Raw genomic sequence first — 24589 nt, 5'->3', positions numbered from 1 at the left:
CAAATGATTATAATGGGAAAATTAATTTGGCCTCGTTTTTCTCGCCTATACATATACACTGCTACCATGCGGATCGCGGGAACACCAGCATCACCGTATATACCAACGAGAGAAACTGGCAGAGAGGTTAGCTCTACATACAGTAGAGTATTGATCAAACACCGCTGCGGAGCCCGCCGCATAGCGTGGCGCTGCGTGTACGTGTGCGCAACTACGGATGTATGCGTTTTCCATGTCTAACCTCTCACGAACGTGTCAAGCACCACCGCGATCCCCGGTCTACCTCCCAACTCTAGTTAACGTTTATATATATTTACACACACGCATAGAATTCTTCTATGTGTACGTATGTACATATATACTATTATTACATTCCCAGCAATCGAGGACCTGAGCTGTGTGACCCATTTGGCAACATTCCCACCATTCGCGCGCTTTCATCCCACGAATCATGAATCTACACTTCGTTTGTGCTCTCTTGTTCAGAATGACCCATTTTTAGAAGAAACTTGAAGAATAAAATGTGAGGAAAAGGAAAAAAACATGGTCACTAATTAGAAGAAGAAAAAACGAAGATTTTGCTAGGATGGAACTGGGTTAGTGGGTGACACATTTTATCGATCCGTGAATTCGTTGTGTATTTATCAGTGTTTTCATGTGCATATGCGTATACAATGTGAGAGCACTTGTAAATGTAGATTCGTGTGTTTGTATTCTCATATTATGCACATATTCGTGCAACTGCGATAAACGTAATACTCGCTCTGGCCGATCTGCTCCAAGTTGGGGACCTCGCGCTCGACTAGAGAAAGGTTCGACGACCCGCGCACGTGGATTACCCGCCCAAAGTAGGTCACGACGTGACACGACGCTCAATCAAAATGGCCGCTTCCCGAGAGCTACCGCACGGGCGTTGCTCATAGTGCTTGCTACGCGTAGCTGAAAAAAATGATTGATTTCTGAAGAAAATAAATCGTCGCTCTATTGATTTCGGCTGAAAATATTTCGGCCTTTTCTCGGTCTCTTTTTTTCCTGTGTAATTTTCCTTCGGCAATCGCACAATGCCCACTAACGCGCTCGAGCTGCTCGATTGCTTCACGAGAACCTTATCTTATTTCCGGGTATAAAATTATACTTCTCGGTCGCTCTCTCTCTCTCTCTACTTGTTTCCACTAACATCGACGGTAATATCAATATCCAGGAGTTTCTTCCTCCTGAGGCCCATAAACTACTAAATCGTGTCCGCACTGCCGCGAAGAACAAGGGCTGGAAGCATGCCTGGGGCACGGGAAAAGGTGTCTTTGTACGCAAAACGGATGGCTCTCCAATTATCACCATCAATTCGGATGCTGATCTTGAAAAAATCATTTGACTGACATCTTCAAACACAACTGAATCTCCTATAAGATCACCGGATCTTTCAACATCTCAACTTGTGAATAAATCTTCATTTAATAACTCTCTAATTGTTACACAGATTAATGCGAATTCCTTGCTCGGTCACATTGATCTCGTTAAAGCTCATTTTCAATCACATTTTTCCCATATAATATCAATTTCTGAATCCTGGCTCCATGAGAAAGTGACTGATGATCTTATAAAACTAAATAGCTATGCTCTGATACGTAATGATAGACTAGGCAAATTAGGAGGGGGTGTAGCATGCTATGTTCACGAATCGCTCAAAGTAAAAATTCTTGCAGCTTCCCCATCTCAATTCTCTAATGCGCCTGAGTACATCATTCTAGAAATCCGCTCAACCTCTGACACCCCGCTTCTATTCGTCTCAATGTACAGAAGACCGAAAGGGCTTCTTTTTCAAACTTTTCTTATAGACTTTGTACGCTTTTCTCCCTTTTATGAGAATATAATTATTTGTGGCGACTTGAACTGTGATCTACATAGCAATAATTTTGAATGTAACTACTTAAAAGAATTGGTTTTTTCGCAAGCTCTTCATATTGTTGACTCTGAGAGCACTCACCACACGAACTGCTCTGACTCGTGGCTTGACGTGTTCATTATTGATAATTTAGATAAAATTCACTTGTTTGAAAAGTCAGAAGCACCGTTCATTGCTGGTCATGATCTGATTAAATTGATTTATAAATTTCCAAAAAATACGATCACCAAACGAATCATTACTAAACGTAGTTTAAATAAGTTTAATGATAATGAGTTCACTGCGACTCTAGATACTCTAATGGCATCTAATAATCTCACTTTGCTTAATGAATGTTTCTCTACATCACATATTGAAGGCACGATTTATTCGCTTCGAAATCAAATTCTCACAGCTTTTGATCTTCATGCACCTTACCGAACTTTTACCGCGAAAAGAATTCTTGCACCATGGCTTACTCCCGAATTGAAATCACGGTTAAATCTAAAAAATACCATGTACAAACAAGCTAAAAGATCTGGTAATCTGCTTTCAATGGCTGTTTACCGTCAATTTAGAAATGAACTACGGACTGATATAAATCGTGCTAAAAATACTTATTATCTTGTGAGATTGTCTAAAATTACAAATCCAAATACTCTTTGGAGCGAGCTGTCCAGTCTAGGTTTAGTCCGATCGAACCACTCATCTCCTTTCACTTTTTTTACGCCGGAGGAATTAAATAAATATTATGTGTCAGTCTCTAACTGTGCGCCTCCATGTAATTTTGATAGTTTTATGTCTACTCTAAATCCACTATGTGAGAATAAGCCAATCTTTGAATTCGTTGATATTACACCTGATTTATTGCTACATTTGATAGTGAATAAATTCTCAACGTCTCTTTCTGCCGGTCCTGATGATATCTCACCTTTCATCTTGCGAAAAAGCTTACCCAAATTACTTCCTGTTATGACTTTGCTTTTCAATAATTGCCTTCGGTTTGCTTACTTTCCTTCCATGTGGAAAAAGGCATTTATAAGACCTCAAATAAAAAAAAATCCACCATCCTCACCATCGGACACGAGACCGATTGCAAATCTGAGTGAATTTTCGAAATTATTTGAACGCTTAATATTTGATCAAGTTTTCTCCTTTGTGAACAATCATAATCTGCTTGATCCGCGACAATCTGCATATCGTACTGGCTACAGTACACAAACGGCCCTTTTGCGATTATGTCATGACGTTAGGGAGGCTGTCGATAATCGAAAAATAACTATACTCATTCTATTTGATTTTAGCAAAGCATTTGATACTATACCTCACTCTACTCTGCTAACTAAGCTACGTAATTTCAATTTTTCTGACCATACTTTACAATTTTTCCACTGTTATCTTACTGGTAGATCGCAAGCTTGCTTTAATGGCTCCGACAATTGCTCAAACTGGGATTTTACAACATCCGGAGTACCTCAGGGCTCAGTATTGGGACCATTACTCTTTTCTCTTTTTATTAATGATATTGGAAATGTACTCTCACATAGTAACCATCTAATATTTGCAGATGACACTCAAATATATCGTACTTGCCTTCCTTCCAATATCAATAATGAAATTGATCTAATTGCTCGTGATGCCCAGGCTATCTCTGACTATGCATCAAAAAATGGCCTAAAACTGAATCTGTCGAAATCAAAAGTAATTATACTTGGCAGCAATAAATTTATCAGCAGACTGGATAGGAATTCACTGCCTGCCATAAATATTAACGGTGTCACACTTCCCTTTGTCAATGAGGTGCGCAATCTTGGTGTAATCATGTCTGCAAATTTGTCGTGGAATAAACATATCTGCAATATTTCCAGCAGAGTAAATCTGGTTCTCTATCGCTTAAAATACCATAGTAAATTGTTGTCGTCGGAAGTTAAGACTACTTTGGTCTCTTCCTTGATTTTTCCAATTCTCGATTATTGCTGTACAGTATATAATGATCTCACAAAGGAGCTAAACATGAAATTAGAAGTACTGTTAAACAGCGGTATCAGGTTCATTTTTAATCTGAAGCGTGATGAACATGTAACACCATACCGAAGGCAATTAAGATGGTTAACAGTAAAATCACGCAGACTTTATTTCATCGGGATTATGACCTTTCAAATTATGAAAAAATGTGCTCCTTCATACTTGGGTGAGCTTTTTCAGCAGGCAAATGGAAATGTCAGAGCTCCTGGCCGTCGTTTACCTGATATATTTCATATCCCTATGCACCGTACTGAAACCTTTAGGAACTCATTTGTATTAACTGCGATTTACTATTGGCATTCACTTCCGATTGATATTCGCTCATCGCTGACAATAGGTACTTTCAAGACTCGCTTATTCTCTCATTTATTCGAACTGGAGGATCCACTTTCACTTCATGCGTGAAATACAAGATCATATTTTTCCGTTATGTGTTGGCAAATTATCAATGTTTTCTATGTTATGAATTAAGAAACTATTTCTAAAAGTATTTCTAAAAATTCATATGTTTTCGCTTTGAAAAACCTGTTTTTTCTATACTCTACGACATGCTGTGTTATCTTATTTATCTTATTTATATCTATGTATAACTTTTTATTTATGTAATACTTGCCTTAAGGACTTGTCCAAGGCTAAATAAATCATCATCATCATCATCCCTATCTGACTCGCCCAGCTCGCTATACTAACCGAGGACACAGATTACTTTTAGATAACAATGAATTGTAGATTTAATGAGAAAAAAATTACAATCAAACGCAGTAAACAAACACGTACGTCTCACGCAATTAGGAAAATAAATTCAGTTTTATGTACAAAAAGAGAAATTTCTTCCTGATGGTTTTTCGGAACTTAAATATAGTTTTTCTTTCTTTTTCATAGCTTTTCTTTCGTAACTTTCTCAATGTAATAACTGAGGCAACATACTTTATGTATTTATTGTTGCCAATAACCGACATAACCTCTCGCGTTTCTAGACGATTGAAACATCGGCGGCTATGTGCAACCTTTGCAGAAATATTTTGAGCGTAGCACTTGATGCATGCAGGCGAAATAAAAGTTTCATTATTTTCTGCCGAGGTATTCCTTGAATCCGTGAACGAAGCAAATAAATTCAGACACAAACACAGAGCACAGTTTCACAATCTAATATTCTACAGTTAACGATATTTCGACCTTTCGAATATCAGTAAGAAAATTCAATCAAAATACTGTCCTTGTAAATATTTTCCCAAGGGGATTCGGATTGTGTCTCCAGGCAAATCTTGATATTATTATGAGAATGGAACAAAACATTTTTTTTCAGTGCGAGCTCGAAATAAAAGAATTCAAATCAGAACGTTTATTGTTTTCAAATCTGGATGTTATGAAATGATTCCATGCCTTAACTATCATTCCTAACCGTTATACATACCAACGATTAGGTTCTTTCCTGCTATACGTTATTCCCGAACCGTAGTCAGATTACCAATCAATGGAAAGTTACCGACGGTAGGTACAAATGTTTTCGTCGTTTCCCTACATCTTCTGTCCAGCTTTCCGTACTTCGCGTTTTCGCCACCGAAGCGGTATCGATCAGTTCGACTAGACAACCAGTTGGACTCGTGGTGGACGAGGTTGAACAATGGTGGTTGAACAATAGAAAATCGAAATAACTTTTCAAACGAGCAAACGACGACTGTGTCGTTTCAGGAAGCTACGAACCTTCTCCTGCTCCCGAAAGTCTTAATTTTTTTTCAACGAAAGCGTATCGAGAAATCTTACGAATTCCTATATTTCGGTCAAATATATGAAAGAAATAAAATATTTCAACTACAGTTGCGTCATTTTCAACGTGTTATTTATTGCAAGCGAGCTTCAGAATGTAGCTGTCGTAATGTTCTCTAATACATCGTAATTAATATTATGAGACTAAAAAAAGAAAAAAAAAAACGATGGTATTTATCGCAGGGTCGACGTTATTGGCGTGGACAAACACATAAAGGTATTGTTACGAAGATTTTTGTTTCTATAAATTTGTTCTGCTGCAATCACGTGAATCATCGGACATATACATACTCTTTATTATATCATGGTATCGCATAGTGATTCTTCGGATACTGCAACACACATATATACATACACAAAGAGGCGGAGGGATTCGGATTTTCGTTTGTGAAAAGAGCTATTTAAATATATATTTGAATGTTCTTTAAAAACAGAAAAAAAAACGTCGAACATCACCGATAACCTACGAATTAACGGAACGTTTCTTCACATTGTGTAAAATAAAGTCCAGAGCACCATTTTTCTTCCTTTCCGAATAATAAGCATCTCATTTTTTTCATTATTTTTCTTCTCGTGTTCATTATTTACAAATTGAAAGCCTCTAGACGAAACTTCAGCGACGCGTATTTCATACGCGGTATTATTATTATTTTTTATCATTTTTATTTTGTTTTGTTTCTTGCTTTCGCTCGCATTTTTACACCGCATGGCGTACCTGTCGATTGTTTTGTTTTGTTTTTTTTTAAACTTTTCTCCGTCATGCTTTGCAGTGTTTCAACATTGGTGCTGTGGGTGAGCCACTCGTCCGGCAATTTTGCTTCTTATAATGCATCGTCGAACATGGAGAAACGAGGAACAGAAAACTGACTATTATATCGCGAAATTTCGTGAGTAATCGATCGTTATTTTTTTAAAAACGTGAATAAATGAAATGGGAAATGCTCCAACGCGGATCGAAAATTTGACAGTTTTACCGGTTTTAAATAAAGTATGCGAAATATAAAACGTAATGGAACAATTTTGAAATAGTGAAAAGAACAAACGAACTCGTTGGAAATTTCGGCTCGAGCAACAACGGCGTAAACGCAGCATGCTTCGTTTCGTTTTTTTTTTTTTTTTTTTCCATTTCTTCTTTTCTTTATTCAATATCATCGCCATTGAAAACGCATAGAATTTTGCTTCGTGTCCCGTGAACGTCCGTCGCGAGGCTCTTGTAGCTGCAATAAGTCTCTCATTACTGAGCTCAAAAGTTCGGAGGACTTGGTCAGTGCGGTAAGAACGAAGGAAACATTATTTCCGGAAATTCAGAAAAAATTTCAACGAAGAGTTTATAAAAAAGGGAATGAATTACGAAAATAACAATAATAAAGGGACGGTTGCGTTCTCGAGGGAAGACGATCGATCGTGGCACGAAATTCCGCTTCTTTTGACCACGGAGGCACGAGAATTCACGTGTCTCTTCGAGCGTCCTTGGTCCGGTAGAGTAAGTAAGATCACAAGCGTCTTGGGGCTGTTTTTTTCCCACGAAGGAAAATCGCCCCGGGTTAGAAATAAACGTAAACATAAACATTGATTTATCATTTTTCATCAATTTTTCTTCTCGCTACCATCTACTTAATTAATAAACAATAATCCTCGTCGTTTTGTTTTGACGTTTAACACTCTTTTGGCTACAACATAATCGTCGTTATATTCGTGTTTTGTTCAATCGATTTGCGTACTTTTATATCGTAAGTGGTCTGCGTGTTTTTTCGCATGAAAATTCACATTTAAAAAAATCATATTTACAACGTTGTTTCTTCTGCGCTTCATCCCTCTTTGTTCATTCATGTTTTTCCTCGGAAAAGTACACACCTCCAATTATTAACTCATTCTCATGCGGATTCCCGTCCCTTTAGCTAAATTCTTATCACACATCTATATAAGAAGGCACCACGCGGGAATGAGGCTCGATAACAAAAAAAAGCTCGTACGAATCCACGCGAGACACTGCGCGCGCGTTGCCGCCTTTTGGCTACTACTTTTATTTCTTGTTCGTTCGTTGGTTTCATTTGACGCTCATGAAAATTGGTAAAAAAATTGAGAAATACATTTTACGAAGCCAAAAATATTTTTGCGAGCTAGACGCAAACGAAATCTATTCATATATTCACATATCATCAACTATACCAAATGTATTGCACCGAATTCGAGTATCGTTCATTGTTCAACGTTCAAATTTACAATCGATTAAAACCTCGAGGAACAACATTAAAATGTACAAAATAATTCATATATTAGAATTTTGATTTTCACTTGAAAACATTTGAATAAATAATATAAATTCATCTCTTGGTTAATAAACAAAGTAATTTCGTTGAGCGATCAGCCCGAAATGGCTTGTGGTTTTACAGCGTCAGGCTTCGTTTTTACTATTATTTTTTCGTGTCTCATAAATTCATCGAGTTTTAGTCAAAATGAATTTTAGTGTGGCGCCGCCGATCGTTATCACCGGGAAGAGGATTCGTAACGTCGTTCGTTCACGACTCGAGCTTTAACAAAGACTAGGCACTTAAGGTCGTTTTTTAATGTTTATTTACTTCTTTAGGGAGATAATCACCTCGGGACCCGTTAAGAAGAAATGAAGCAGGGACCACCACTCGCTTTTTTCTATTTTCTTTACAACCCTCGCGTCGGAAAATCCCAACTTTATCACTCACTTTTTGGTCCTTCATCTCGTTTTTCGTCTTCTCAGTGGAATCCCAATGAACGAGTCTCGTTAATCTATGGCTTCTTTCAAAGCTGCCAATTGTTCCTCGCCAAGTTTCACCTTGTCCTGGATTTCACGCCCGTCCATTATTAACTTGGCTTTCATGTTTATGAAGTGTTGATAGTCCGCGTACTCTTCGTCGTTGAGGTACTTTGAAAGTATCGCTGAGACATTTACGCTCCGCTTGTCTATGTTGCTCTTAAGAATCTTCGCTTCTTCCAACTGATCCATGAGTTTGTCACGTTTGGATTCCAAAATTTTCTGCGATCAAGGAAATAACAAAAGATTTATATTCAGTCAGGTGGACCTTCCGCTTTCTCTACGGAGCAAAAATTGATGCAATATAACACGGAGCACAAAAACATATTTGGCAACGAATATTATTCTCCTTACCCTCTCAGGATGATCCGCTGACATTCCGTAAAGAGCATTTTCAGCACGAGCCAATCTTCCGCTCAGTCCAAGAAGGAGACTCGTTATTTTGCCTACTTCTTCTACGTGCAAACGATATTTTGATGCCTCAGCCGGACGTGCCACTGCTGATACTCTCGACGACACGCGGGATCCCAATGCTTCGTTCAATTCACCCTCTTCCCGGACAGCTTCCTGTTCCGCTCTTAATACTAAGACTTTTTTGTCCAACCTGAGTACGAGTTCCTCCTGGAATGATGAATTATTATTTTAATCTTGTGTTATTCGACTGATTTATGAAATCATAGCAATTGATATAATCCCTTTTTATACTTGTAGGATTCAACAAAACTTTGCACTCTCGATTATCGTTCGAGTACTTTATCCTAATTGCAACATAAATTCATCGCACGTGTCAAAAAAAATATCGATGCTTTCATGGCTTGAAGAGAAATTCCTCGTGGAGGTATCGGTTGTCCGATCGATTTTCCAAAAAGATTTATTTTTTTCAATACAATATAGGAACAACGAATGAAATTACCTTTTTCTGCCTGAGATCGAGATTGTCGTTGGCATTTTTCGTGGCGTTCAACCGCGTCGGATTTTCCGAACTGTTGGATATGTCCTCATCGGTAACGTCGCGGGAGTATCGAGTGAGAAATCGAGCTTTGCCTTCGGACGTTGTGAAGTAAGCTGAAGTTGGTGAGAGCGGACTGCTCGGATCGGTGGTCGACAAAGGGGTTGTAGGCGTCGAGGGCATCGTATCGTTCCTGAAGCAACAAAAAAAAAATAAACGAATCCATGAAAAATATTCCTCTTCAAATTCCACTCACAAGCGAATACGGCATAAATTAGAAGAACAATCACCCAACGCAGGTAATTGAGAACGAATACTGTGTTGACGCGATTACGTCAACACGCAACGGTGACTCACGCCACTGTGAATCAATAGGCGTCCGGAGCTTGATGGAAACCAGGATATTTATGTTGTAATTACTGATGTTGACTGATTCTAACGAAATTAAAGTGCGAGAACAATAAATCCGTCCTCTTAGCAAAATTATCGAATAAAATCTTCGATAAATTGTCGAATAGATATCGAATTTTCATATTTGACACCGTTTAAAGAAAAAACTTGTTTTGAATAGAACATTTTTCGATTTTCATCGGATCCCAAGATATTTATACACTTCATTGAACGCGGTCAGTTTTTAACGGAAGTGGAGGTTAGAAAAAAATCTCGACAGTTTCCATCAAGCTAAAAATTCGAGAGTTTTTGTCGCGCATTAAAAATACACTTTTTTCGACCGCATACGAACTGTTATTGAGAAGAGCTCGTGATTTGACACACCGAGTACTCGGCCGTCTCAGATGCTCGGTCGATTACTTCATGTCGCGACCACCAAATTATACGGTTCGGCCGATTAATCCGACGAATTGGTTAAAACTGAATAAGCGAGAAACTCTGAGACACGATCGTAGGCCGTAGGACAAAAATCTGGCGTCCCCACCCTTGGAAAGCTCAGCCCCTCGTGTTAGAAGTACACACTCGCGATGACAATATCATTTATGGGCAAGTTACGCAATTTCATCGTCGTAGAGTGCACTTTCACTCGCCTTGAACGCGCGTTCGAGAAAATATCTTTCACGGGTGATTCAATCCGAAATATGTCATAATAATCGTAGAAATTTCAAACGATTCGAGAGACGATTTGAGCGTTGCATACGAGGACGAGGGATTTACTTCTGTCACGAATCGAAAGAGTTGGGGTGTTTTTTTCCCAAACGATCAAACACCCGAGGGACTCTTTGCTCGAAAAGAATTCCCAGAGTCGCGAGAAGAAAGCAAAACAACGATAGGAATTCCATCATGATCGTTAACCTTTTTTTTCTTCTGTTTTTTCGATAGTGATTCCTCGATCACGCGATAAATTCTATCACGTGCATGTTCCGAAAGTAAAAAGACCACACACCGGAAAAAAGATAAATCGACGAGTTGAGAGGATTGAAAAGGAATAAACGCGATGGTCAAGTGAAATAAAAATAAAAGCACTCCAATTCAACCGCCATCGTTGCTATCATTTGTAATCGTAATGAAGCAGTTTTTCTCGTGTTTTTGTGCGTTTGCGCCTACGCTCTTGAGAAATTCGTCGACGAATCGTCTTCGTCTCCTGCGAGAACGCACGGGGGGAGGGGGAAAGAGGCGTAGGGAGAGAGGGACAAAACAAAAAACACTGTCGTCACGCGATGTCTTCGGGAGCACGTGAGCTGGGTTAAATCCTATAACGGTTTATCGGGTAAAAGTAACACTCTCTTTTCTTCGAGTCTTCTCTCGTCGCGTGAATCTCCCCGGGCAGTGAATTCGATCGAGTCGAGATTCTCCTTTGTTTCGAAACGTAAAGCGTCGTTCGATTTTCTCGACCTTTCCGATTAAAATCACACCGGGACAGGGAAAAGTATCCAAGTCTGAATTTATTTTCTTTTTTTCTCATCCGTGCTCATTTTACTTACTTCGCATCGTCTTCGGTTTCGGTCTCCGCTGAACTCGTCGAATTCAAATCGTCCAACGAGGGTGGTCGTCGCGGTCGTGGTTGCAGAGTCGCTTCTACCCTGAACAGACCCGATACGTAATCCGTCGGTTTTTTGTGTTCCGGCGCTGGTACTGAGGGCAAATAATTTATAAAATAATTAGTTGAGTCAAACGGTCGAATTCGAGCTTTTGGCCGGATAACACCAATTTCTCGCTCGACGAACATATTACTCGTTCACTTGTTTTTCCATGTTTTTCAAACTTCTTATCGTTTCCACAAGTTTTCGTGAATAAATGTTTACCGAATGTGACTTTATCATAGCTCATTCTTCCCGGTATCATCCCACTTATCCGTCGTTGTCGCTTTCGAGAACTATTTTATGATAAAAAATTACCATTTGAATAAATCGTTGGAAAAAACATCGAATTACGTTTCAGTATTTACGAGTTCTTTTGATCGATTGAATATTCGTAAATAATCACATTTCCGAATATAAAAACAAGATTTTTCCAACCGCATGCTTCGGCAGTGATTTATGTTTTGAAAAAATGAAAAATCATCGTAATCGTCATCGAACGGGGCGTCAATGTAGCGCGTTTCCTCCTCGAACCGCTATTTTTCAAGAATTTAGTCTTTCGAGCGTTTGTAGGTTAAGCGATCGATCATGATTCCGTCTAAATGAAATTACGAGGCCCTTGCTGAAGGCAAATTGGTACTCGAGAGTCCAACGAACTCGCTCGCATTCTTTACGCAAGAGTCTTACGGTAGGTAATCTAATAAACTGGTGCGTGGCTTTGGAGCGTTGATCGTATTAACGCTTATTAAATTGAAAGGTCGACGCTCCGGTCGCTCGGCCACCGGCCGCTGCGGCTTCTCGTTCTCTCGCTCCTTTTCTTTTCCCTTTTTTATTCCCCACTCGACGAAAACCCACGCGTATATCTCGCGCTCTCGTAGATTACGCGCTATTTATACCCGGCGGATTTCGACGCGGTGCGCATTCGCGGGGAATTTACTCGCAGAAAAGGTGCTATCAAATATCTCCGAAACTCAGCCGACGAAGAAAAAAGTCTCAATTGAATTGAGCGTCGCCTCGATTTCACGATGTGACAAACCGTTCGAAAATATATCTTGACAAATCCGTCTCGGCGCGGTGACGTTATGAAAACAAACGAGATTCGCGGGACGAATTATTAGAAACTCGCTCGCTCGACCGCGGGAGAAGCCGGAGAAGTAAACGCGCGATGTCTCGACCGAGAATGGAACAGCGTTAAGTTAATAAACGGCGTTTACGAGTCGCGAGAGTGAAAAGTCGAACTCGCAGCCTCGCTCGGGCCGTTTCTCACTTCAGAAATTCTATACAATTATTACAAACGATTCCTCGCAGTTGTACAATTACAAATAATGGAAATTAATGCTAATCGGCAATTACGCACCCGGGAACCGAACAAATACGAAAATCATTTTCAAAAAGGTTTTCAATATGACTTTAGAATATTTTCTCGATCCCGGTCGCTTCGCACAACGTGTCGGAAAGAAGCCTGATCTTCTTTCCGGCACAAAGTGGTCCGCCGCGTTTGGGCCAACGAGCTTTAATAATAAATCGATTTATTCGTTTTTGTAAAATAGAGCGAATGGTCCGGGACAAATTATTGTTAGGACGTAATTTCGCGATCGCGATTCTCCGCGCGACGGAAAAACGTTTTTCAAAAATTCTAGAAAGTGGTTTTCCACTAAAATTAAGGGGTTTTTCGAGCTCGCTGCAGTGACTCACGATTCTCGTCAGTTCCGAGACTGCGATTAAACAATTAAGGCACGAAACTCGACGATAACGGAGTCCTGACAGAGAATTCGAGTTTCATCGATTCGATCGCGGAAGAAATATTCGGAGATGGCGAGAAACGATTTTATTCGGGAACAAAGTAACTTACGGAGTATCGGAACGAGTTTGTCATTCGGGGCGAGTTGATTGGCGAGATCTCTGCTGAGTTCCTCGCACTCGATTTCCTCCGGGAGTTTTCTTCTGGCGATGGGAGCGACGTCCTCGATCGGATGTTTCTGCTCGGCGTTGTCGTCTTCGTAAAAGATTTCGGTTTGCGAGGAAGCGTCGATGGTGGTGGAGTTGACCCTGAGAACGATTTCGCTTCTCTGAAGGAGGGTGAGTCCTTCGATGCCGGGTTGAGGGGAGACGCAGGGAGAGTTATTCGTCTCAACGGGCGAGTATCTCGGCGAGGTTGAGGAGGAGGACGAGGAGGTAGAGATTTTGGAAGCGGCGCTCGAGAGCGAGGAAGACCGCGACCTCGAGGAGGAGTTTCTTCGCAGGCTGGCGTTCGTGATCGTCACTTCGGTTTGGCTCGACCTCGCTCTCGGGGAGTTGGCTCCCTTCCAGCTGCTTTCGGTCTGGGAAGGGCTGGAAATTTTTCTCCTGAGGATGCCTTGAGTACCGGCGGAGTTCCGGTGAGCTTTTTCAAGCTCGCGGGTGGCCTTGGGCTGTTGTTGCCCCGCGGGAGCTTCCGTTTTGTGGTTTACGCGCGGGGAGGACCTCGAGGGCGGATTGGCTTCGGAGGAGGATCGCGTCGAGGCGGAGCTGGAGCTCGAGCAGCTTCCGGTCCTCCGGGGAACGGCCCCGGGCCGCAGAGACGGGGGGCTCGCCTCTTCGCGCGGAGAAAAATTGGCCGGAGGTGACCTCGGCGGAGAGCTCAAAGGAGGGGGAGGTTTCTCCGTGCGGTTCGTCGCGTTCCTCGTTTGCGATTCGGGATTTTCTACCGTCGAAACGGGACTCGAGTTCGAACCGGAAGTCGGCGCTGCTGCTCTCCTCTCCGCCAGGGCGTTCCGGCGATTCAAAAGCTCGACGTTCCTCGAGGTCATCTCGATCGTCGCGCTCCTTTCCCGGTAAAAATCCTCGATCCCGTGGCCCCCGGGCGCCTCGCCGTTGCTCGCTGCGGTCAACCGGGGCGAAAGCGGCTCGCAACTCGCCGCCAACTTTCTTCGCTCTCTCTCCAACTGGCGATTCCGATCGTTCAAAACTTCGACGCTCTGAGGCGACAGCCTTTCTTTGTAATCCTTGTCGTTGTTGTTGCTCTCCGTTCGGCCTCGACTCTCCGACGAATTCAACTTTTTCGTCAAGTCTCGCGACAGCTTGCTCATCACCTCGTTCGAATGTATCGCGCTCCGCTCCTCGATCCGCTGGTGCAGCGCGTCCACGCTGTGAGACTTGGGCAACTCGCTCATCTGCTGGGAATTCTGTTGGGACTGCGAATTGTGGGTTTGGTGGTTCGGCGAGTTATGAGCGTGGTGGGGCGTCACGCGCAGCAGCACCGGGTCGTCCGGCTCTCGGGACGTCGCCGAATTTTGGTGGTGCCAATCCTCCAAACGCGCCGTCGGTGACATCGTGCGCTTGTAACTTCCCTCGCTGTCCGGCGCCCCGCGCTCTCGTCTGTAAGCCAAGTACGAGGCTTTCGATTGGCTCCTGAAACACGATAAAATATCACAATTCTCAAAAACAAAAAACGAAACATTTGAATTCAATAACTGTTTGCAAACATGAAAATACTCGCGAGTTCTAACGAAACGGGTCTTTGAAAAGTCTTCGTCGAATCGATCGGAACAAAAATTTGGGAATTTTTATCTCAAAAGTGCGATCGAAATGAAAATTTTTGTTCAAAAATACGTTTCCCTTGAAAGCTGTGAGCGGAAGCTTTTCGATCGAGACGAAAACATTGAAACCCCCAAAAATTGAGTCTTTCCCACCAAAACTGTTGGTCAAAACGCCACGAATTTATGCGAATGGATCGACGGATCGTAGCAGCTCACAATTCCGCCTCGATTCGTACCCTTTCGGGCGGAAAGTCTTGCGCAAATTAGCCACTGAAGTGCAATGAATTGAAAACAAAAGTGGTCGTTAACGAGCGTCCATAAAACGTGAGATAAAGTGTTGAAAAAATTCAGCGCGAAATAAACGGCGTTAGACCGAGAAATCGTGATTGAGACGTTAATAAGGAGAGTGAAAAAAAACTGGGTACGAAATAATTGAGAAGGAGGATAAAAGGTCTAAGAAATTCTTAGACGAGTGCAGAGATTATTATTCCGTAGATTACGTTATTCGTGTGTTCCCCAGTTGCACAATAATTGATTCTGCATCGAGCTCGTACACGCGAGGAAACTCGTAACAGAATCTCGCGCCGGAGTTATTCGATCGAGTGGAACGAGCGCATAATTCTCGAACGGCAGTGGATATTCAGGGGGCGCGTGTATTTCCGAGAGGTTCTTTCTCAAACAAGCTAGCATTATCTATCGCTTTATCTCCTCGATGTTTGCCAGGTTGGAGAGCAGCAGGTTATAACACATGCTTGGAAGCAGCTCGGTCACCGGAGCTGCTATAGGCACCGACAATCGCGAGTGCTTGTGAGCTTATCTCCCGATTAGAGGCTATTAGTCCTCGCCCCTTGTCTTCGGGGACATAAAACGTTCTGTTTCGAGATGTGTGTTAACGTCGCGTACTCGCGACGCTTGCTCGCTCCGTTTTCAGCATGGATGCGTACATTTTAGTTGCTCTTTCAACAGAGCAGCGTCCCTTTGACGATGCTAATTGGTGAAAAATCGAGGGAAACGATTTTTCGAATCGTTTTTTTTTTTTATTGCACTCTGGTATTTCGGGCGCTGAGGCGCCACGTTTCAATGAATCGCGGTCCGTCGCTCGCCTCGAAGGAAATAAAACATCGATAACTGCGGTATTTTCGATGGAAAGAGTTTTCTTTCGCGTTAATCGATGATCGACCATGCACTTTTGTCAGCACGTGCGCCCAACGACGTGCGAGAATCCATGATTGATGGAGAGCGGACTGTGGCGTTGATCGATCGATTCGGTGATTGCACCGACGCTGCGGGGCCCGGCGCACAAGCGCTCGTCTTCTCGGTAGCTCCATTTCGAGGGAGATTTATATTTTCGTTTGTCTGGAGATAATGGATCGAGGCGCAGTCAGTCGCGGAGCACTTTAATTATTACTTTTCGGACGCGTAAAGCGATAGTACGATTGCGTTGAGCTCAGGAACTCCGGATACCAAGATGAGATTTTCGGTTAAAAATGACGGAGTTTTGTCGAGCAACGAGGAGGCTGAATCTCGAGCTGCCTCCACGAGAGGCCGAGGCGAGGCTCGACATTATCGCGATTAAACTCGCACTCGACGATGCTCGTTTGCCTAGAAAAGAGGACGAAATATGGCGTGATATTGACCAGACGGAGGTTTTAAGTAAGTACAAAAAATCTCCAACATCCCGGAAACGCGTGCACTCGAACGAGTCACTTCCCGCGCGGAGGGCTAATAACCGACACGCGATTTCTTCTCACAGCACTCAACGCTGCGTTCGCTCCTTTCCACGGAGCAAACAAACGAAACGCCCTTTTTTCGGATTTATTTACGATTTTAACGTATCGCAGCGCCTCTCGGGGCTCCCGAGTCTTTAGAGTTTGATTTAACGAGCCACGCATCGGTGAATACCTCGCGTCTCGACTCTTACAAAATTGATCGATCGCCCCGTTACGCCGTTTACGGGTAATTACAGGGGCGCTCGGGCAGCGCGAGGCCCTATGGATTTAACGATTCCTCGAGAGTACACAACAAAGATAAAACGGACGAATACTAATTAGCAATGACTGTGGACAATTAAGGGAGGGGAAACTCCGAAGGAACAATATTTTTTGTCCCTCCTGCGAATCGAGGGTGAAATAATCGTTACTCGATCCCCGAGATTCTTTATTCATAGAGGAATAATTGCTCGACAATAATTACGAGTTATTACACGGACTTAATAATCGTGCTCAGTTGCAAGTGCTCCGGGCCCGATAAAAGGACGAACAGAACCGGAAACAAAGATCCAGCCGGCGGAGAATAAAATGGCGTAAACATCGGAGAGAGAAAAGACACGATAAAAGACATATCGTGTCTGGTGCCACGCTGTAATCGCGAGTCTCAATCGTTGCTATTATGCGAGTAACGTCAGCTATTAAAAACCGTTCGGTCATTACGACATCAGGAGGTAATTAGCAGCTACTGGAATACACTCGGAGTGTAATGCTACTGCGTACACGTCGCTTGTAATACGATCTCGCGAACCCGAGAGAAAATCTTTGATTCGAGGGAAGCTCCGTTGAGAAAAAACGTCGAAAAACGGATGCGTTTACGGAATGTAAGAATTTCAAGAAAGATTCTGAAATCGCGGCTTCGCCGGAGGTTCGCGATAATAAGCGAAAATATACCCAGGGACTTTACGGGGACGAAAAATTTCTCGAGTTTCTGCCTTAACTGTTATTTATTCGGGTTTTTTCCTCATTTCATTCTCGACTCTTTCTTCATCTCGTTTTTCTTTTTTTATCCTCGTTATCTCACGCGTAACGCAATCGCGGAACGAGTTCGTCCGGATTCTTCGAGAGCAAGACGCGCCTGCGTACACGCAGAAAAGCTCGGGAAGCGCGAACTCAATTAGCCCCGAGACCCCCTCGCCGTTCGCGCACTTTTTTTTCTCTCCTCTATTTGTACGCAAATATTACACGCGGAAGCGTGTTACACGAGCTCCCACTTATTGTTGTTTCAAACCTTTTCGTACACACACGCTCCCGCGCTCAATTGGAATTACAAATTTAACTTAACCGAAAGTGAAAACGCACTCGCGCGATCCGATGAACTCTCGACGTTGTGGAACCAACGAGATCCTTAATACACTCGAGAAATCATTCCGTTCACAAACCGTCCTCGGGAAATTCATAAGCGAAGCGAGACAAACACAAAAAATGGCCCGAAAATGTTCATTTTTTTAATGCAACTTTTTTCAGTATATTTTTCAACGACGTTCGGTGGCTTTGAAAAAATTCAATTTCAAAGAATCGCTGCATACGAATAAAACTTTATGGGTTTCGTGTTCCACCTTCGATAATTACTGACATCTTTGTGGATAGCTGTGCGTGTTATTTTCGAGAAATATTTCGACATTGCGACTAAAGATTGACTTAACAAAAAATTTAATGGTGTTGGCAATACAAAAAGGGGTGAAAACTTGAATTTAATGCGATGGGGAATGCTAAAAATTACATATTGCGATCGAATTTTTCCAGGTCTCGCGAGCCACTGAAAAAATCCTTATAATTATCAGCGAATAAAACACGTGCATCACCATAATTTAGTGTCTTGATTTTGAGAGGGAAATTGAGCTGATTTTTTATCATTAAGCAAGAATCGTTCGCGTGTATATTTAAAAGAGCAGTTAAATCGAGCCGAGCGTGTCCGCGAAGGAACTGCCGATAAGAGGGAAAGAGTTTAGCAACGAGGACGAAAAAGTGACACGCAAATATGGTCGACCTTCGTAAGATTGTTTCAGCGGGCGGTTAGGAGGCGGTGAACTGAAGTTGCGTAACGCGAATTCTGGTCAAACAGAACAAAACGATTAGTGCGAGCGCCCGAAAGAGAGCGAGCCAGAGAGGCGAGGCGGGAGAGTTTCCCTTTTATTTCGACAGAGCCAACGATCTCGCGCAACATCTAAATGAAAAAGCGCGTTTAAATTTATTTACTGTCGCGCGAGAGGCTCTGCGGAAGAGCGCGTATATTCGCAGGTTTCGCACCGTGGATTTCTGGGCAGAAAGAGCGCTGGCGTCGTTGCTGGTTCGTACGTGCGCGGGGCGAAACATCAACCGAGAAGCGAATTAAACGAAAATTACGAATTTGCAACACGCACGAAAGTGAAAACGCGGCCGGGAGATCACCGCGGAGAGATAACGACGAATGATTAACTCGCGAATTCTATTTTACCGGCGACCACTTTTTTACGCTAAATTATATTTTGTTTTGTCCCCACGACATTTCGTGCCCCTTCAAAATCGCTTATAAATTCGCACACCAAAGGACTGTGCATCAGCCAAAGTTTCTCGGAGGCAAAAAAGAAAAGCGAGAAATTGAGACGAATGTCGTAAAATATGTTGAAAATCACGGAAATCGAACTCTTCTCCTTTCGTCGAGTATCCCTCACTGCGAAGATAAATCGAGGGACCGATTCGCCACGCCCGGTCTTTCGAGCTGCTTAAAAGTCCTTCCGGCCACCATTTTAATCTCTCGAATTCCGTCCCCTTATTCCGACTTCAGTAAAGCATTACTCCGGAATTTAGGTTTGAGAAAGAGAAGCCGAAAAGGTTGAAGAAACGTACGTGACATGGTCAGAAATGTCCGAGACACCGGAGACGTTGCCGGACGACGCCGCAGAAGGCACGTGTATAAATACAAACACGCTTGGTCCAGGAACCTCGGACGTCATCGCTCGTTGCCATAATTCAAGCAAGCTCCGTGTAATGCCAGTATTTATACGTGTATCCCAGCGACAGACAATTTTTCCTTTTCTCTCTCTCTCTCTCTCTCTCTCTCTCTCTCTCTCTCTCTCTCTCTCTCTCTCTCTCTCTCTCTCTCTCTCTCTCTCTCCATTTCGGAGTGTACGTGGATCGCGAAATCGCGAGTTCCACGACCTCGCGAGCCCGCAGAATAGCGAAGCGAAAAAAAGCACGTAGAATCGAGGAGCGAGAAAAGCACGTAGAACGCCGCGCAGCAGCTGGCATCAAAAGTTACGAAATTAGAGTAGCTCCGTCGAAAATTTCTGTATATGCTAATGAGGATAGTGGCTAAGTTTCGTAAGAGATGACGATTCGAGGAAAAACGAAACTTCAATTACGCGACCTCCAAAAAGGAAGATCGTGGTACCGCGAGAGGAATAACTATTTTCAGGAGATTCCTACCTCGGAAACAATCTCAATTATTCTAAACAACAACAGTTTTTCTCATTCTGCTGGACGAAAAATTGGTGCTGGATGCAACGGACTTTTTTAAGCGATCCCTCACAATTCAGTTCGTTCGATAAAACGATGAAAATTTTTCGCAGAGCCAACCGAGTCGAAGAGTTGGATGAAAAATGCATTTTGACTAATTATCGAATCGCCAATCGTTAGGCCGGCGGTTGCTTCACTCTTCTCCACTTCGTTGGCGACTTTGTTGCAAAAGTTCGTTCCTCGGCGCTCAGCTACTTTGGCAAATCGCTTTTCTCAGCGGTCCCGAGTTATTTTTTTCGCACAAAGAGTATTTTCTTTCCCCCATCGAATTGGGTACTTTCGATGAAAAACGAAATTTCTTCGGGTCAACAAAACTCAGTTCCCTGTCCAAGATTGCCATCGCTGTAACCGCAAACGTACCAATGGACAAATGAAAGATAATAGAGTGCGTACCATAAGCGGGGAGATCGATCGAGCCTAAGGATGCCGAGGACACGGAGCGGGTAGAGGTCGCGAGACCTTCGAATCGTTGGAGTCGAAGAGATGCGAGCTGGAGTAGAAATGGAACGTGCGGAATCGGACACGCTGCACGTTGATTTTTCGCTTCGGTGTTCAGTCTCTCGTACGTTGAGGCTCTTTACTATTATTTACGTTAAATTACGTAACGATCTTGGAGAGCCCATGACTCGAGGCTGATCGTCGAGCTTGTTAATAACGACTTTTGTTGTACTCGAGTGCCGTAGCGCAGAGACTCTCTCTCTCTCTCTCTCTCTCTCTCTCTCTGTCTCTTTGTCGAGGGAGACGGACGCAGCAAAAAAAGGAAAGAAAAGGGAAAAAGGAAGGGAGTTAATGAGGACGCGAAATACTTCACGACAACGATCGTAATCGCACTCGTAACAATAATAATAATGATATTGCCACAGGCCGGAGGTTGATAGCCGGAGAGAAAAGAGACGAGACGCGTATCGCGAGGAAACTCGCGTTGCAGTTAAACAATTCAAAAACACAACAATAATCATTACTTTTGCATATAAAGCCTCGCGCGCATGGAGAGCGCTAATCGCCGCCGTATAGCTCTGTACTTAGTAATACGCTTTTACGCATTCCTCGGAATTACGATAGCTTTATGTGTTAGCCATAAATTTGGAGCGCAAGTACGCGCCCTTGAATATTTTTCTTACCACGGGCGAGGAATAAAAACTTTTAAGCACGCGAATTACCCTTTTTCGCAATGCGAACGTCTCATTAATTTATTAGCTCTTAAGAAAATTGACAGCTCTCATGGAGGAATATATGGGGAATTAACCTTCGAACGTCGTCGAGAACGCGCCGCTCCAAAACGAGAGGAAATCGTTGTGCGACTCTTCTAACGATTTTAACGTCCAATTTTTGCCAAATCAAAACACCGCAGTTTCGTTCCAGTTTTCTGCTCTCGAATCTTCACATTTCAAAAGCAAATTTTCTGTGCCTCGCACCAAGTGCTGATATAATTGTTGTTTCGAAAGTTGAATGAGGGAGCGGGAAAAAGTTTTTTGGCCAAAAATCCTTTTCATTCGAGGGGAAAGAAGTTTTTTTTCAGCGGAGTCGCCGATCGGAATATAAAACATGAAAAACGTTGTTAAAAGAAGATTTCTTTCACGGTCGCTCGCTCCCTTTCATCGCGTAGAAAAATTGTAGTCAAAAAGAGCGAGAACTCGACAACGGGAGGCGCTCACGTGTGGGAAGTTGCGGAGGTTTTTATCCGCTTATCGGCATTGCCCGCATAAAAGTACGCTGACACTGGTGCGCGTTGTATCGTCCCCGTGGCTCTTTGAGCCCCTTTCTTCAAACGGGGCTGCGCTCTCTTAATGTATTATTTGCGGTGCCCGCAAATGTGCGGACTTTTTATCTATCGAGGCTGTGAAAGAAAAAAACAAACGTGCGAACGCGCGGAGCGACGTCTGAATGGCCTGATGTCCTGAAATATTACGAAGCTGGAAAAGCTCGTTCGCACGATTTCAATGAAGAACGCGATTCACAATGATTTTCCACCGGTTTTCGCTCGATTGTTTTATCCAAATTGCTGCAATATGGAAATCGATCGTTCGAATAATAATGCAACGATGAAAACTATGCAGGAATTTGAAAGAAGAACTGGCACGTTACGGGGCAACGGGAAGAGACCTGCGGAGGTGACCGACATGAAAACAACTCGCGATCGATAAACTCCCATGAGGAATTCGCCCGGTTATCGTCTGACTTACAAAATTTCAGTGACGTCTTTCCACGGAACTAAACCCATAAATTACCGATAAGACCAGCTCGCAGTGCCTGGAATCCGCGGTTCGCGTCGATCGAAACGTCCACATATTTGTTAAATATTATTAAGCGAGCGATGAATAAAATCGACTATAAATCCTGAGTCTCGAGGCGATAAGGCGCGGGAGGAGTTCGAGGGGGAGAGAGAGAGAGAGAGAGAGAGAGAGAGAGAGAGAGAGAGAGAGAGAGAGAGAGAGAGAGAGTGAGAGTGCTGCATTTTAACGCGATAACGTGGAATTTGAAAGAAGCTTGCCACTTTTCTGTCAATCAAACGGTCGAGGGAAATGCTTCGAAAATGCGTGTGAGGATAGTGAAAAATATCAGCAAATTCAAGCCTCAGAAACAAAAGGGCACTGACATGCACCTCGATGCAAGAAGCTGCGGCAAGAAAGCAATTGTAATTTGACTTTTTGCTTTTGCGAACTCGTTGCCGCGCAATAAAAACACAAACCGAAACAATGAGCAGTTTTTATTGGAACATAAAGTGGCGTTTAAGTGAAAAAAACGAGCTAGTAAAAAGCGATCGGTGGGCGAAAGAGAGCAGCGGAGGTTAGCAGATGAAGGGCCGAGTGCGAGGAATCCCAGCAGCTTGAATACATGTGCACGGTTATGAGGAATGTGATAGCTCGTAAATAGCTAATTGCTCGAGACGGTGTATGCTCGCGGAAAAAGCTTGCTCAGCCATGACTGAGACATTCTAGATGCTCGCGAGGCACGGAGAAAGAAGAGAGAGAGAGAGAGAGAGAAAATCGAGATCGCATTGTAACCTGCCATGCGTCTCGTTGCTCCGAGGACGGAAGGATAGATCGAGATCGAAATGTAAAATGCATGGATCGCGCAGCAGGAAAGTGAATAAAACCGATGATGAAAATAGCAAACGTCGGATTATCGAGAGTTTCCCACGAGTCTGCGGTCATTAATAAGACGTCAATGAGTGGACGTATCAGAATTATTCAAAATGGCGCGTTTCTTCTGGAATGTCAGCAGTGTCAATAACGGTTACGTAAACGTTGTTCTATTTAACGACGGATCGTTAAACGTCGCAGCTCGAAAAAAGTGAACTCTGAGAAAACTGGGGCTGTCCACTCGCATTTTCATATCGAATCCTTGCTACGATTACAGGAAGAATTGACGAATGAATTATAGAAATAACTTTTGACGACTGCTCGGTAGAGCGTCGTAAAAAATGAATGAGAAAGAACGTTGTTAGTCACCTAGCGACGGGGTCTCGTCATCGCTGACACATTGAGCAGGAAAAAAGCATGCGAAACGAGCGAGCGCGTATCGATTGAAGTCGGATAATCGTGAATAAGAAAAAGGATGCGCGGTGAAGAGTGAAGATGAACTTGACGCGAAGTCTATAAATTACAGGAACTTTCTCACTCGCGGAACTCTCGCTTCGGACTCGCAATTGAATGTTTTATCTCGAGCACAACACATCCTCCAAACGGAAAGATCGCAGCTAGAGATCTCCGGAGATTGAGATCGGAACGGTTGAACTCGGTGATATCTGTGAAATCGTGCGCGCGCGCGCGGACGCGCCTCGTCAGAAAATCGATCTGCCAGAGCGTAAAAGTGGCTCGCGATCTCCCTTCGCGAACGCTGCTTTACTTCTTGTACTCGAACTTTAACCGCGACACTTTCATCTCGCGGAGCACAAATCTCTAACCGAACGTTGTTTACTCAATTTCCTCGACGCGAGTCAAAACGATCTTCCGGTCGGCAGAGACGACCGAAGGCGAGCGCGAATCTTCCGAAGAGCTTTGCAATAATTTTTTCCGCTTGCTGACAAAAAACCTTCCTCACGATCGATCGTCGTGGCAATTTCCCAAAACAAGTTTCCCCACCTCGCTTCATCGCTCCAATCAACGCTCGCTTCTCCGAGCCAAAGTAACTCGACGCTGTTCACCTTTTTCGTTGCGCTACAATATAAAACGTATAAACAAAAGCGAGAGAAAACGCAGTAACCGCGATAAATCGAGAGCAAACTCAAGCGATATTAGAAAAGGCTTGTAAACGTTCCGGCAAATGCGACGTTGGTGAGTGTGCAGCTAATTTGACAATTGAGAACAAGCGATGATTGGCCTTATCCACCGACAAGGCAATTGGTTTTCAGTGGTTTGCTACT

At 43.1% G+C, this 24589-nt stretch overlaps 1 protein-coding gene across 1 annotated transcript in view; it reads right to left on the bottom strand.

The window, feature by feature from the left end:
- Window positions 1-5730: 5730 nt before the first annotated feature.
- Shrm (Shroom) overlaps window positions 5731-24589 on the bottom strand; it is a 113600-nt gene continuing 94741 nt past the window's right edge. Inside the window, exons 7-11 of the mRNA XM_043430634.1 lie at window positions 13294-14831; window positions 11346-11496; window positions 9376-9604; window positions 8817-9083; window positions 5731-8684 (exon numbers count right to left, since the gene is read on the bottom strand). Of these exons, the coding sequence (XP_043286569.1) occupies window positions 8433-8684; window positions 8817-9083; window positions 9376-9604; window positions 11346-11496; window positions 13294-14831 (2437 nt within the window). The 3' untranslated portion in view covers window positions 5731-8432. The remainder of the gene's footprint in view (window positions 8685-8816; window positions 9084-9375; window positions 9605-11345; window positions 11497-13293; window positions 14832-24589) is intronic.

Source organism: Venturia canescens, chromosome 10 (assembly GCF_019457755.1).
Source record: "Venturia canescens isolate UGA chromosome 10, ASM1945775v1, whole genome shotgun sequence".
Lineage (NCBI taxonomy): Eukaryota > Metazoa > Arthropoda > Insecta > Hymenoptera > Ichneumonidae > Venturia > Venturia canescens.
The sequence above is the reverse complement of the archived record's forward strand: the minus strand, read 5'-3'. Positions and strand labels throughout refer to the sequence as shown.